At 36.8% G+C, this 12,310-nt stretch overlaps 2 protein-coding genes across 42 annotated transcripts in view; one reads left to right on the top strand and one right to left on the bottom strand.

Moving 5' to 3' along the window:
* The window catches only part of NSUN7 (NOP2/Sun RNA methyltransferase family member 7), a 47,556-nt gene extending 41,208 nt beyond the window's left edge, over positions 1-6,348 (top strand). For 7 of the 8 annotated variants that reach the window (XR_015165450.1, XM_086406021.1, XM_086406022.1 and 4 more), the window contains 2 exons: positions 3,381-3,504; positions 4,013-6,348. Coding sequence is in view for 6 of the 8 variants with exons in the window: in XM_086406021.1 (XP_086262147.1) it covers positions 3,381-3,504; positions 4,013-4,642 (754 nt within the window). In the remaining 2 variants the exon portion in view is untranslated. The remainder of the gene's footprint in view (positions 1-3,380; positions 3,505-4,012) is intronic. The other variant, XR_015165451.1, reaches the window with a different exon arrangement.
* Positions 6,349-7,149: 801 nt separating this feature from the next.
* Positions 7,150-12,310, bottom strand: part of APBB2 (amyloid beta precursor protein binding family B member 2) — a 381,591-nt gene continuing 376,430 nt past the window's right edge. For all 34 annotated transcript variants that reach the window (XM_086405998.1, XM_086405977.1, XM_086405990.1 and 31 more), the window contains one exon: positions 7,150-11,079. In XM_086405998.1, coding sequence (XP_086262124.1) covers positions 10,912-11,079 — 168 coding nt within the window. In that variant the 3' untranslated portion in view covers positions 7,150-10,911. The remainder of the gene's footprint in view (positions 11,080-12,310) is intronic.

The raw sequence follows: 12,310 nt of genomic DNA, 5'->3' as shown, positions 1-12,310 counted from the left end.
TATATATATATATACACATTTCTATTGTTACAAGATATTGAATACAGCTCCCTGTACTTACTATACAGTAAATCCTGTTGCTTATCTATTTTTATGTATTATAGTTTAGATCTGTTAATCTCATATTCCTGATTTATCCCTTCCTCCTCTCCCTTTTCCCATTGGTAACCATAAGTTTGTTTTCTATGTCTGTGAGTCTTTCTATTTGGTATATAGATTCATTTGTATTATTTTTAGGTTCTACATTTAAGTTATATCATATAGTATTTGCCTTTCTCTGACTTCACCAAGTATAATATTCTTTAGTAGGTCTACCCATGTTGCTGCAATGGCAATATTTCATTCTTTTTATGGCTAATATTCCAATATATATGTATATAGCATCACATCTTCTTAAGCCAATTATCTGTTGATGTGCACTTGGGTTGTATCCATGTCTTGTCTATTGTAAATAGTGATGTTATGGACATTGGGGTACATGTATCTTTTTGAATTAGAGTTTTCATCTTTTTCAAGATATATACCCAGGAGTGGAATTGCTGGATTATATGGTAGCTCTATTTTTAGTTTTTTAAGGAACTGCCATCTCTATTTACTTCCACTGTGATTATTATTTCCTTCCTTCTGCTGATGTTAGGTTTTATTTGTTCTTCTTTTTCTAATTCTTTTAGGTAGTAGGTTAAGTTGTTTTAGATGTTTCTTGAGGAAGACTTTTATCACTATGAACTTCCCTCTAAGAACTGCTTTTGCTGCATCCCATAAATTTTGTTGTGATTTCATTGTCATTTGTCTCAAGGTATTTTAAAATTTCCTCCTTAATTTCATCATTCACCCACTGATTTTTAAGATAACATATTTTGTCTCCATGTGGTCATTTTTTTCCTCATTTCTTTTTCTGTGGTTGATTTCTAGCTTCATGCCATTATGGTCAGAAAAGATGCTTGAGATAATTTCTATACTCTTAAATTCATTGAGACTTGTTTTGTGCCCCAGTATGTGATCATCCCTAGAGAATGTTGGCTGTGCATTTTGTGCTTTTATCATTTAGGATCTGTTACTTTATTGATTTTCTGTCCAGAAGATATGTCCACTGATGTGAGTGGGATGTTAAGTCTCCTACTATTATTGTATTCTCATCAATTTCTCCTTTTATATCTGTTAGTATTTGTTTTATATATTTGGGTGCTCCTATATTATGTGCAGGGCTTCCCTAGTGGCTCAGTGGTGAACAATCTGCCTGCCAATGCAGGAGATGTGGGTTTAATCCTTGGGTCAGGAAGATCCCTTGGAGAAGGAAATGGCAACCCACTCCAGTATTCTTGCCTTGGAAACCTCATGGACAGAGGAGCATGACGGGCTACAGTCCATGGGGGTCACAAAAGAGTTGGATGCAACTTAGCAACTGAACAATAATTATAATATTAGGTACATGTATGTTGATGAATGTAAAAACCTCTTCTTATATTGATTCTTTTATTATTATATATCTCTTTTTGGCCTTTTTTTTTTTCAAGTTTATTTTGTCTTATTTGGTTATTGCAACCCCCACTTGTCATTTCTGTTTGCATTAAATCTTTTTCCATCCTCTCATTTTGAACCTGTGTGTTGTCTGTCTTAAAGTGGGGCTCTTGAAGGAAGCATATTGTAGGCTCTTTTTTAAAAAAAATCCAGTCTGCCACTCTGTCTTTCGTTTGGAGCAATTAGGCCATTGAGAGGTAATTATTGATATATATTTATTACCATTTTAAACCTTGTTTTCCAGTTGATTCTGTATTTCTTGTTACTTTTTCCTTTTTTTGTGTGTGTGATTTGATGATTTCCTTTTATGTTTGTGTTCTCTTCTTTTGGCTTTTGTAAATCTGTTGTATGTTTTTGACTTGTTATTCTGTTTTTCAAGTGTGTTTACCCCTTTCTGTGTCAACTTGCTTTAGAGTGATAGTAATACAGGCTCAAACACATTCTCAAAAAAATCTACATTTTCTTACTCGCCTCCCCAACATTTTATGATTTTGATGTCTCTTTTACATCTTCATGTTAATCCTTTTGCTGGCTTACATTACTTACTTTCCAGTTATGATTTTCTCTTTTTTATAAATTCTTGCTCCTATCCTATTTAGAGAAGACCTTTCAATATTACTTTTAGGATAGGCTTAGTATTACTGTATTCTTTTAGTTTTTGCTTGTCTGAGAAATTCTTTCTCTCTTCTTCTGTTCTAAAGGATAATCTTGCTGGGTATAGTATTCTAGGTTGCATATTTTTCCCTTTTAGGAATTATCTTCTGTGGCCTTAGAGGGCTGTTTATATGTGGGACCAGCCCTGTGTAGCTTGTGTGGGTTATTTTTTGTGTGAGGGTTGTTTTCAGTATGAGTGCCTGCTGCCTCTTTCCTCATTGTGTGCTATCCATTATCCCATTGACAGAGTGTGTGCAGATGCAGTTGCTGGCATTCTCTCTCAGAGTAACACCTAGTGCCCACTCCCAGAGCTCTCAGAGGCAGCTTGCTCATGCCCCTGGAACTTGTGATACTGTCAGTGGCTCATGACAGTTCCTGGAGCTCACACGCAGTGATTGGTGCTTGCTCCTGGAACTCATGTAGCCTGTGTCCTATTGTCTTGGAGTGTGTGTGCAGGGAAAGAGGCTGCTATGGCAGGTTCCGCCCCTCCCTTCACATGCCCTCAACAATGGTACATCACCACTATGGTGGGTTCAGGCTTTCTCTGCATACACTGTTGGCTGCAGTCGCACCAGAATCCAGCCCCTTCAGGCTGTTTCTGCACAGCCAACCCTGGTCCTCTCCCCAGATTGGCCCTCTGAAGCCCGAGCTTCAGCGCCCAGCCCCTACTTGCACCAGTGGATGCGTGTCTCAGGCTGGGGAGTGCACAGCTGAGGCACTGACTGTCTGTACAGGTCTCTCTATTCTGCCTGCTGCAGACAGGTTCTGCGCTCTCCTCTGAGGAAGCGCCTCTCCTTACTGGTGAAGGGACTTCACAGGGTGCTGGAACCTTTCCTCTTACATAGTTCCCTCCCAGGGGCACAGCTTCCATTTTGATCCTTTTCTCCCTCATTTTTCCTCTGTCCTCCCTGGTTATGTGGAGATTTTATTGCCCTTTCAGATGTCTGAGGTCTTCTGCCAGTGTTCAATAGATATTCTGTGAGAATCGTTCCATATGTAGATTTTTTTTTTGCATAGTTGTGAGAGGAGGTTGGCTCACGTCATGCTGTACTCTGCCATTCTGATTGCTCGCCTTGACATTTTATTCTTATTTGGAATTTTTGTTTAACAATTGGTGGATGCGTGTGTGCTTTGTTGCAATTTACTGTCTCCCTTGATTGGCAAATAAAACATTCTAACTATTAATTATTTGCTGTTATCTATTGCAGGCTTAGTCCCCCTGTCCTTCCACTGTGCTCCTTAAAGGAAATACATTTGTCTACTGACAAATTTTTTAGAATGGAACCATCTGAAATTACCAATGGTTGTTTTATTTCTGTTCTAACAAGGGAGGTAAGGATAAAATCCCAATCTATTTCATACTTAGGGATTAAGAAACAACAAAGCCTCATACAAAGAACCTAGGAACTTTGTGAACATTTCATAATGGTATGCTTATTTCATAAATACCTAAAGGGCATGAAAAAGAATTATTACTGTCTGGCCAAAATCCCTATTTTTATCTTTATGCTTCTCCTGAGTGTTCTTCCCTTGCTTCCTCTCTACCCCCACCTCTCTAAGCACTTGTCAACATCTAGTTCATTTTAGCTCACAGACAAGAAATAAGCTCTGTAATTCTGTTTGTTTTTTTTTTTCTATCAGGTTCACAGATGGGGAGGTTTGAGTACAATGAAAGTAATTTCCTGAAGCTTATGGGATATAGTAGGGACTGAAGCCTAAAAACTATTTCTTTTAGTATAATAATGATACTCTTTTATCTTTACTGAAACACTGGTAACTATTTGTGATATACATGGTAACAGTTAACTCCCACATTTACTAACTGCTTCTTTAATTATAGCGGGACCCATCTGAGACAGTGTCTGTGAAAGATGTTTTGGCCCGTGCAGCAGCAAAGGGTCTACTGGAGGGGATTGAGTTGGGTAAATCTTCAAAACGGGAGAAGAAGAAGAAGAAACAGAAAATGTCATTGCCAAAATCTTCCATTGCTGATAACAGCGGCATCCAAATGAAAATTGCTGAGTTCCTGAGTCGAGAAACTAATGTGAGTGCTAATCAGCCGGAGACATTAACAACAAAAACATCTCTTCCACAGAAAAATACAAATCAAGTGAGTTCTTCCTCACAGGTCAGAAAACCCAGCAAGCCCACCACCAATCCTTTAGTGCCTACAATTATGAAGAATACATCTGCCAGACCACATGAACGGCCAACAAACTTTGTGAGATCTCGGCCAGAAGACAGAATGATTCCACTGAAACCCATAGAGATTGCCTTGCCTCCAGTCATATTGCCGTTTCCCAGTCCGCAAGGGATCAGATCTCACTTACCAACTCCACATTTTTACTATCGTTGGGTTGGGCCCAAGACTGTCTTGCCTGGCTATCTTTCCACACCATCAATACTCAGAAGAGGGGAAAAACCTAAAGAAAACTTACCTTCCTCTCTACCCAGGCATCCTCGACCATAGATGTGAGTGTCTTGCAATTTTTTCTACAGGGTCAGGAGTAGATTTTTTTTTTTTCCCCAGAGTCTGCAGGTTAGACAGCTGTTAGAACTGGTTTCACTCTTGGTAACTTTCAGTCTGGACTTAGGACACTGGTTTTAAAGCTTCAACAATTTTTCCACAAGGGAAACTGTGTGCCTTGTAACAGACTTGTTTTCCAAGTTAATTTGTGAGGCATTTATTAGCAAGCATAAGTATGGAAAAGATGATCTTGCACTGAAGATCACTCTTCAGTACCAAGTCAGCTGTAGTTTAAACATTTCAATCACTATCGAGGTTGATCTTCTGTAATGTGATTGAGGTTGAGTAGAAATAGGAAAACCAGAAAGGTCCAATGTTCTAGTTCATATGTCCATTCAGAGTGAAAACGTTCTCACTGGAAGAGCTTCCAGGATCCTAAGCACAGTGAACATAAGCTCTCCCTTCTGGCTATTTAGGCCAAATACTGTTGTTAAAAAAACAACAACAAAATGACTATAAGCAAATTTCCATCTAAGTAGTAATTCTGTGGACAAGGTCAAACTGTTGAATGTAAGTGACACACCTGTTGTTCAAGAAATGTATACAAATTTCTGGGTCTATTCAAAGATCAGGTGAAAACGGTTCTTTCAAATGGCACATAGCAGTGAAGCCCTGGTAAATCATTTCTGATGCTCAATTAAAATATATTGTAGCACTATTTTAATTATATTAAAAGTCAGTTCATCTTGACTGTATTATCAATTGCCTTCCAAGAATTGGTTATGGTTATTATTTCTGGGTCTATTGACTTTTTTTCATCATGGCAACAGAAATTGATATTAAATCAAGTAAGTTACAACTATAAATCCTGCTGTTTAAGAACATGTTCACAGACACATTTATAACGTTTGAATTTAACGTTCTATTTTCAGAATCCAGTTGTGTTGAATAGTGTTACATAAATTCCTAAATTTCAATTCAGATGTCATGATTTTAGGAGAATATTATCTTCTTCAAGATGAATATTTAGGTCTGTTTCAGCTCTAGTATTCATTTCAGCTCTAATTTCCTCACTTGAAGTGAGGATAAAAATGGTAGATTTCATTTAGTAGTAATAAATTTTTTTAGCTGAAGCATTATCAGTAATGCATGTCAATGAAACATGACTTTTTATACTTGAACCAGACATATTATTTTTAAATCCCCAAAGAATTTTCATGTTAACTATGACTTAAAAACTATGGAAATGTTTTAAATGCTCAGCTTATTTTACTAATTTCAAAAATCAAAAACTATATAATCTTTGCTTGGTATCAGAGTATGGTTTCCTCTTACTACCACTGACTCAGAGCCTTCCATGCCTCCAGGAGGCAAGTGCAGCTGAACTGAACTTTGTTCAGTAAAGACCTGATATTTTATCCCGGGAATCTTCTCTTTCCTGCCCTCACCCCTCTGCCCCAGGCTGAAGAGCACTCCACTGTCCAGAAGTAGCAGGTCCAAGATTTTTACTTTCTGTGATAAGTTATAAGAAGAGAACTCACCCTATTATGGAGTAGGTCAGGATATTTTTCTGATCTTTATAGCAGTGTATAATTCATGTCATAACTTCAGCCACTTCACTTCAGTATCCCATAACATGAATCTTGTTATAAATTATTTTTCTCTTTATAAGTATATGGAGATTCTGTATTAAACCATTCTTTCATTAAGCCTGTGGTTTTCTTCTTTTAGAATCTTCTTAGAAGGACGTGATCAATTGTTTAAATATTTTGGTAGAGTAAAAAAGGAAAAATACTTAGGATAAAAACAATATGCTAGAATTCTAGTGAAAAACACTGATTACACTGACATTTTTCTTTCTTCAGCTTAAGAGAAAAATGCTGCAAAAACTAAAATAATGAAATTACTGGTATTTAGATATCCCAATAGCAAATTGATTTTTAACCTGTAATTATTTACCTCTGTATAATAGCTGAAACCAATTGAAATTTTGCTCTTTGAAGAATAACTACCTTTGAGATAAAAAGATAAGGAAATGCAAGATGAACAAAAAAAATGGCTATACACTTTATATTCCATTTATCTTCTTCTATATGCCTAACAGTTAAACCAGATTCAAATACTGTTTTTCCAGTTACTTTTCATTTTGGATTTAGTGCCTGTACAACTCTTTCATTCTTTGACATCAGGGTCTTAAAATAAAAATGGACTCTCTTAATACTAGAAAGAGTGCATACACGAGCATCAAGTTGGTGACTAGGCCTCCAAGTCCAAAATGCCAGATGTCCTTCCTGAGTAACAAATAAGGACAGTGTGATGAGTTATTCAAAATTTAAAGTTACTTTCTAGTTCTTACCAGGTAGAAATATACAACAGCTAATCAAAGCAAAATCTTACATTACTAAAATGGTTTTAAATTTAAGAATAATTTGAAAATAAAATGACTGGCGTGAGATTTTTATCGCTATGCCTGGATATGTATAACTGATGTCAGATAAATGAGCCAAACATTTTACGCAGCTAAGTTTATTCTCACAACATATTACATTTAAAATGTGTAAAAGTGGTCAACAGCAGAAGGGGCCAAAAGCAAAACCAAATGTTCTTTTGGGATAAACAAGCTGCTCTGGATGGCAGGGAGTGCTCTTATTGATAAATGTGTGCAGTATCTTTTCTCTGAAGCTAAAATAAATTAAACTTCATTTTACAGGCTGTGTAACACATGTTAGCTGTGTATTGGGTAGAGGAAGTCTGGCAAACTAGAGAGCTAATGCTTTTACTAGTTAAGTGGTGCTAATATCAGTTAGGGAAATGTTTTTCACATTGTTAATGAAATCTTTAATTTGTGTTGCAATGCTTATGAAGTGAGCGTGTCATCTAAGAAGAGGAGGAAAGACTTAGGGCTTCTAGTAAATGACCTTGTGTCGACTTGTACAAATGTTCATCATAAAATCATAAAAGCGGCATTTTTTAAAAAGTAGCAGTGCCAACAGTTTATCACCAAGAACTTATTTTAATGAGAATGGGTCTAGTGTTGCTTCATGCAGTAAGACAGACATAAACAAAAGACAATGGTCCCAATTAGCTATGGCTGATCATATATTCAGGTGGAAACAAAGGGCATGAGGACATGTGTGTGTCTCTGGATGAGTTCACACGTGTTGTGAAGGATATAAAAATGAAGCACCGAGCAGTGCTTTAAGTTTGCAAAGTAAAGTTTTTAGCCATAGGCATGTTGGCTATTGCCCTTGATGTGGCCAAGGAGCACACGTATGAGGTGGCAAGTATGCGTCTATCTAGCTGCTTTTAAAAAATAAAAAGAAACTTGTAAGTATTTTGCCGTTTCTTCTACATATTCCAATAAAAATGTGACTACAAATCATTACAAAACCACCTTTGAGGCAATGTATAGTTCACTGAGATTACTTAGACCTGGATACACTGAGAGATAATATCCAGTAAAGATAATAATACATTAAACACAATAATGCAGTATATTTCAGTAAAAATAGAATAAATAAAATAAAAATATTTTAAGCTGTATTTAACAGGTTAATTAAAAAAATGATAAGACATACAAGGCATAGTGAACATGGCTGCCTGTTTACCGAATCACAGATACAAAGAATGCATAGATAACTGAAGTGTCACTACAATATCAGGTAAAACACTGGCATCCTTTCACAGAAAATACACACACACTCTCATACATACTTTTTGGCCATGGCAGAAAGTGTCTGAACATACGGCTTAACATAATTAGTTTTACAAAAGTAATTGCATTTACTATGCAAAGCTATTTTTAAAACAAAATATCTGCAGTAAAGTTTTCAGTATGTAAAGGCTATCATTCATCTTAATGCATCCTATAATTGCATATATAAATCAGTTTGCTATTTAAAGCTAGCTCAGTATTCTTGATCCTGAAAACAAACGTATGCCTTAAAAATGAATGCGGTTCTGGTAGAGATTTCCAATATAAAAGTGGCTCACTAGTTAAGAATTTTGAAGTTTATCACACTAAAATGTTTCACTGTGGAGGTCAAGATGAAAAATCATCATGATTGAATTCTGAAGGGCACAGTAAGGATTTCTTTAATGAAGTAATTTCTTAGGATGTTATTGATAACTTCCATAGAATAGTATATAGGCTGGTGAGAAGTATAATTCATTTCTAGAGTGGCATCTTTTTTGCCATAACTCTAGGGTGCTAGCAAACGACTCCAGAGTTCTGAGACAGAACAGAGGCAGGAGGCCACCTACTCATTCCATCATGTTCTCTGGTGGCTAAGTATCATGAATTAGGAATATTTGTACCACACGTAACATCATCTCTGGATAGTCTGTGGGTTGAACAGGTTGTGCTGCACATAGAATCCTGTCTTTACAACACATCTGAGGCACAATGCAGGAAAACAGTCCTGGACTGAGAGAGGGCATTGGCTTTATACTTAATTCTACTGCACAAGTAATTTGGCCATACTTCCCTGCTTATACAGGGAATCTTAAGATTGCTCAACAATAACTGGATATGCTCAGAGTAAGTTTGAAAAGACTCCTCCTGACTTGCGTGGAAGCAGCGTAACTTTAATAACTGGGAGTTGAGATGCGTGATGAGTTTTAGTCCTGGCTTTCTCACTCACTTTCCTGAGGTCTTAGGCTAGGTGGTTGAGCCCCTGTAATTCATATTTTTTTATTTCTCAAATGTGTTTATTACCTTCTCTACCTCATAAGGCTCAAATGTGATGATAAAAATGTGGAAACCATTCTGACAAGTACATAGCAGTAGATAAACATAAAGCATTGCTTTTATAACTGGATGATGCTATAAAATGATCATTTTTATCACTGAAGAGTAAACAAAACATGTTTAGATTTAGCTTCTTAGTGACTTCTTTTAAACAGTATCAACAAGAGTCTAAATCTGTGTATCTTTACATCTAAGTCTCTTGTCTATTGATAAAGAAAGAGGAAAGTGCTATTTTTGGGAAACCTGTTAAATAGTACATTGTTCCTATGTATATTTTGCTCTGATAAGAAATTCTTAAATCTTGAAGATAAATGGAAAAAATATAAATGTGAAAATATATCTAAAGTTCAACAAATTTTAATATTAAACACATAAATGCAGAAAGGTTCAATTTAATGCAGTTTGTTGCCATGGACAATACATGATGGACAGACAGCTTTCTGGGCAAAAAGCATTAGGGTAAGACTGAGCTAGATGTAGAATCCTAGCAGAACGTTTACCTAGAATGGGGACTACAACATGACATGGTGGTGGAGATCTAAAATAGAAAATGGTATTTCCTCAACTCCAAATTGCATATTGGCTAATTATCAAATTAAGGATGAAAGGCTTACGAGGACTATTTCGTTTTAATGTTGTTTATGTAGAGAATGGCCATAGTGAACTGTAATTCTATAGCTGCATTGTACAATATAAGGCAGAAGTTTGAAATAATGTCCCACCCAAAATGCATCCTGATTTTGCAAATCTCTTTCTTTTTCTTAATCAGTTTGAAAACCACCTAAACAGAAAGGCTATTTTTGTTCGATTTTAATTTCTGAAATTTAGCTTTTCAATTGTGAAGCTTCACTTTTTCCCCCCAATATCCCACAAACAGCTGTAGACATGAAATGGTGTCCATGTGTCAAGAAGCTCGTCAAGGAAAGCTGCCAGTTGGTTTCTATTCTGATGCCAACAGCCAGTTTTGTCAACCAAAGGTTCGATTTTATGAAAAACTAAAACAAAAATTCGTCATCCAATTTTTATAGCAATTCAATGGTATCCAGTATGCAGTGTCTAATCCAATGCTGAAAACAGAGCAAAGTGCTGTAGGACTTAAAAGTTGCTTGTGACAGATCCAGTCAAGAAGACAGTGAAACTAACTCAGGTGTCATTCACTCCAAGGATTCAGCATCTTCACTGGGAGGGATGTGGCCACGTTCTTCCCCGTGTGTGTGTGTGTGTGTGTGTGTGTGTGTGTGTGTGAAATTACGTAATGTTTACGATATTTACAATAAGAAAGGGACCTTCCACTGCTCATGATGTAACTTACCAACAGCAAAAAAAATTAGTCATGCTTCTTTTCATATCACACGATGGTGGCAAGACGAGAGAACATGCTTGTCTAACACTGTTTGGTTAAGGATAAATTCTCTGAAGACAAAGCATCAGCAACTGAATGGAAGGCCAGAGATCAGCTCCTCTTCTTTAGTGTAGCTATTCAACCTTCAGTAAATGGTACAGAGTCCTTTCGCATATGCAGCTATGGCGTTTCTGTGACAGGGCGTTTCTGTTTCAAAGTGTCAATGAGGGATAAGACCCCTCGTTTTACATTGGTTGTGACTCTTCTGGTCACAGAGTCTGCTGGCGGGGGAGGCGGTCGAACTTTCTGTGAAGGTGGCCTGGCTACCAAGCACTTCTGGTATCGTAACTGAAAACAAAAAAAGTTTTATGGTGGTTAATAATGTATCATTCCTTCTTGTTTAATGTGATTTTAATTCGTCAATATATTTACTCCCAAAGGTTCACAACCTAGCTCCTAAACATGAATCCAAAAGTTTATTAGTTTTTTCCTTAATGTAGAGTGTTTTAAATTCTTTAAGTTCTCTGTATTGATAGGCTGTGATTAATACACCTCCTAGTCAAAGAATGAGTTGATGAAAAAGAAGAAGGATTGGGAGAGTATGAACGGTTTCCTCAGGCAGGTAATGAAGGGGTGCTCATGCTAATTGAGAAGCAGAGTAGTAGAAAGGGCAGGGTTCGAATCTGGTGCTACCATGCGTGAACTGTATGGCCCCGGGCAAGTTATTAAATCTCGCTGAGCCTCCTTTTCTTCATTTGTTAAATGGGCGAAGAATGGGGACCTTAAAAGACAGTATTACAATTAAGACATACTTGCAGAATGCCTTTTAAAAGAGGCCTAGCAAAACAGAAGGCATTCATAAATGTTTGTTCCCATTCCTGTTTCCTGCTTTAACTTAAAAAAATTATGTATTAAGATTTCAGGATACATTAACCTTAATAGATTAATTTTTAAAAATACCTTAGCACTGGTACCAAGGACAGGGTCTATCCTTCAGAAATATAAAAACACAATCGACCTGTTTTTGAATCAATGAAAAGATAACTAGTTCTTCAAAATTAGATTAGAAGGTTAAAATGTATCAATTTTCCCCCTCTAATCCCAGCACTTTAAAATCCAAGCACTTTAAGGTGATTCTTAAAAATCTACTTAAATATTAATAGGCTCCTCAGAACAACTGTGCAACAGGTTGATGTTTCTGAGGAGCATGAACTTTCCTACAGCGAGACTCTTGTCACAATGCTCTGTCATAGCCCGCAGGCTACAAAATTAGCCCCTTTCAACCCAGTCATATGAAAAACAATTTATCACGTCTCCTGTGTGTAAAGTAAGTTTCTAGGTTTGCATCACAATCAGAAGTACACACTTCAAAGCACAGTTTTATAAACGGCAGGTATGGCAACATGGGACACTGGATGGGGAGTTTCTAGTGTTATGTTATATCCAGTGAAGAGTCAAAGTTATGCCTGATGCATTTCATTAAGAGGACCCCTCTCCCTCTCATCAAAGTATTTTCAACTGGGCCTCCATCTACCACTCAGCTGCAAAAAAGTAAATTCAGAATGTGTTAATGCCAGAG

This window comes from Bos grunniens, chromosome 6 (assembly GCF_055505025.1).
Source record: "Bos grunniens cultivar Pamir isolate PY7600 chromosome 6, Bosgru_T2T1.0, whole genome shotgun sequence".
NCBI lineage: Eukaryota > Metazoa > Chordata > Mammalia > Artiodactyla > Bovidae > Bos > Bos grunniens.
This window is presented reverse-complemented; position numbering and strand designations above follow the sequence as displayed.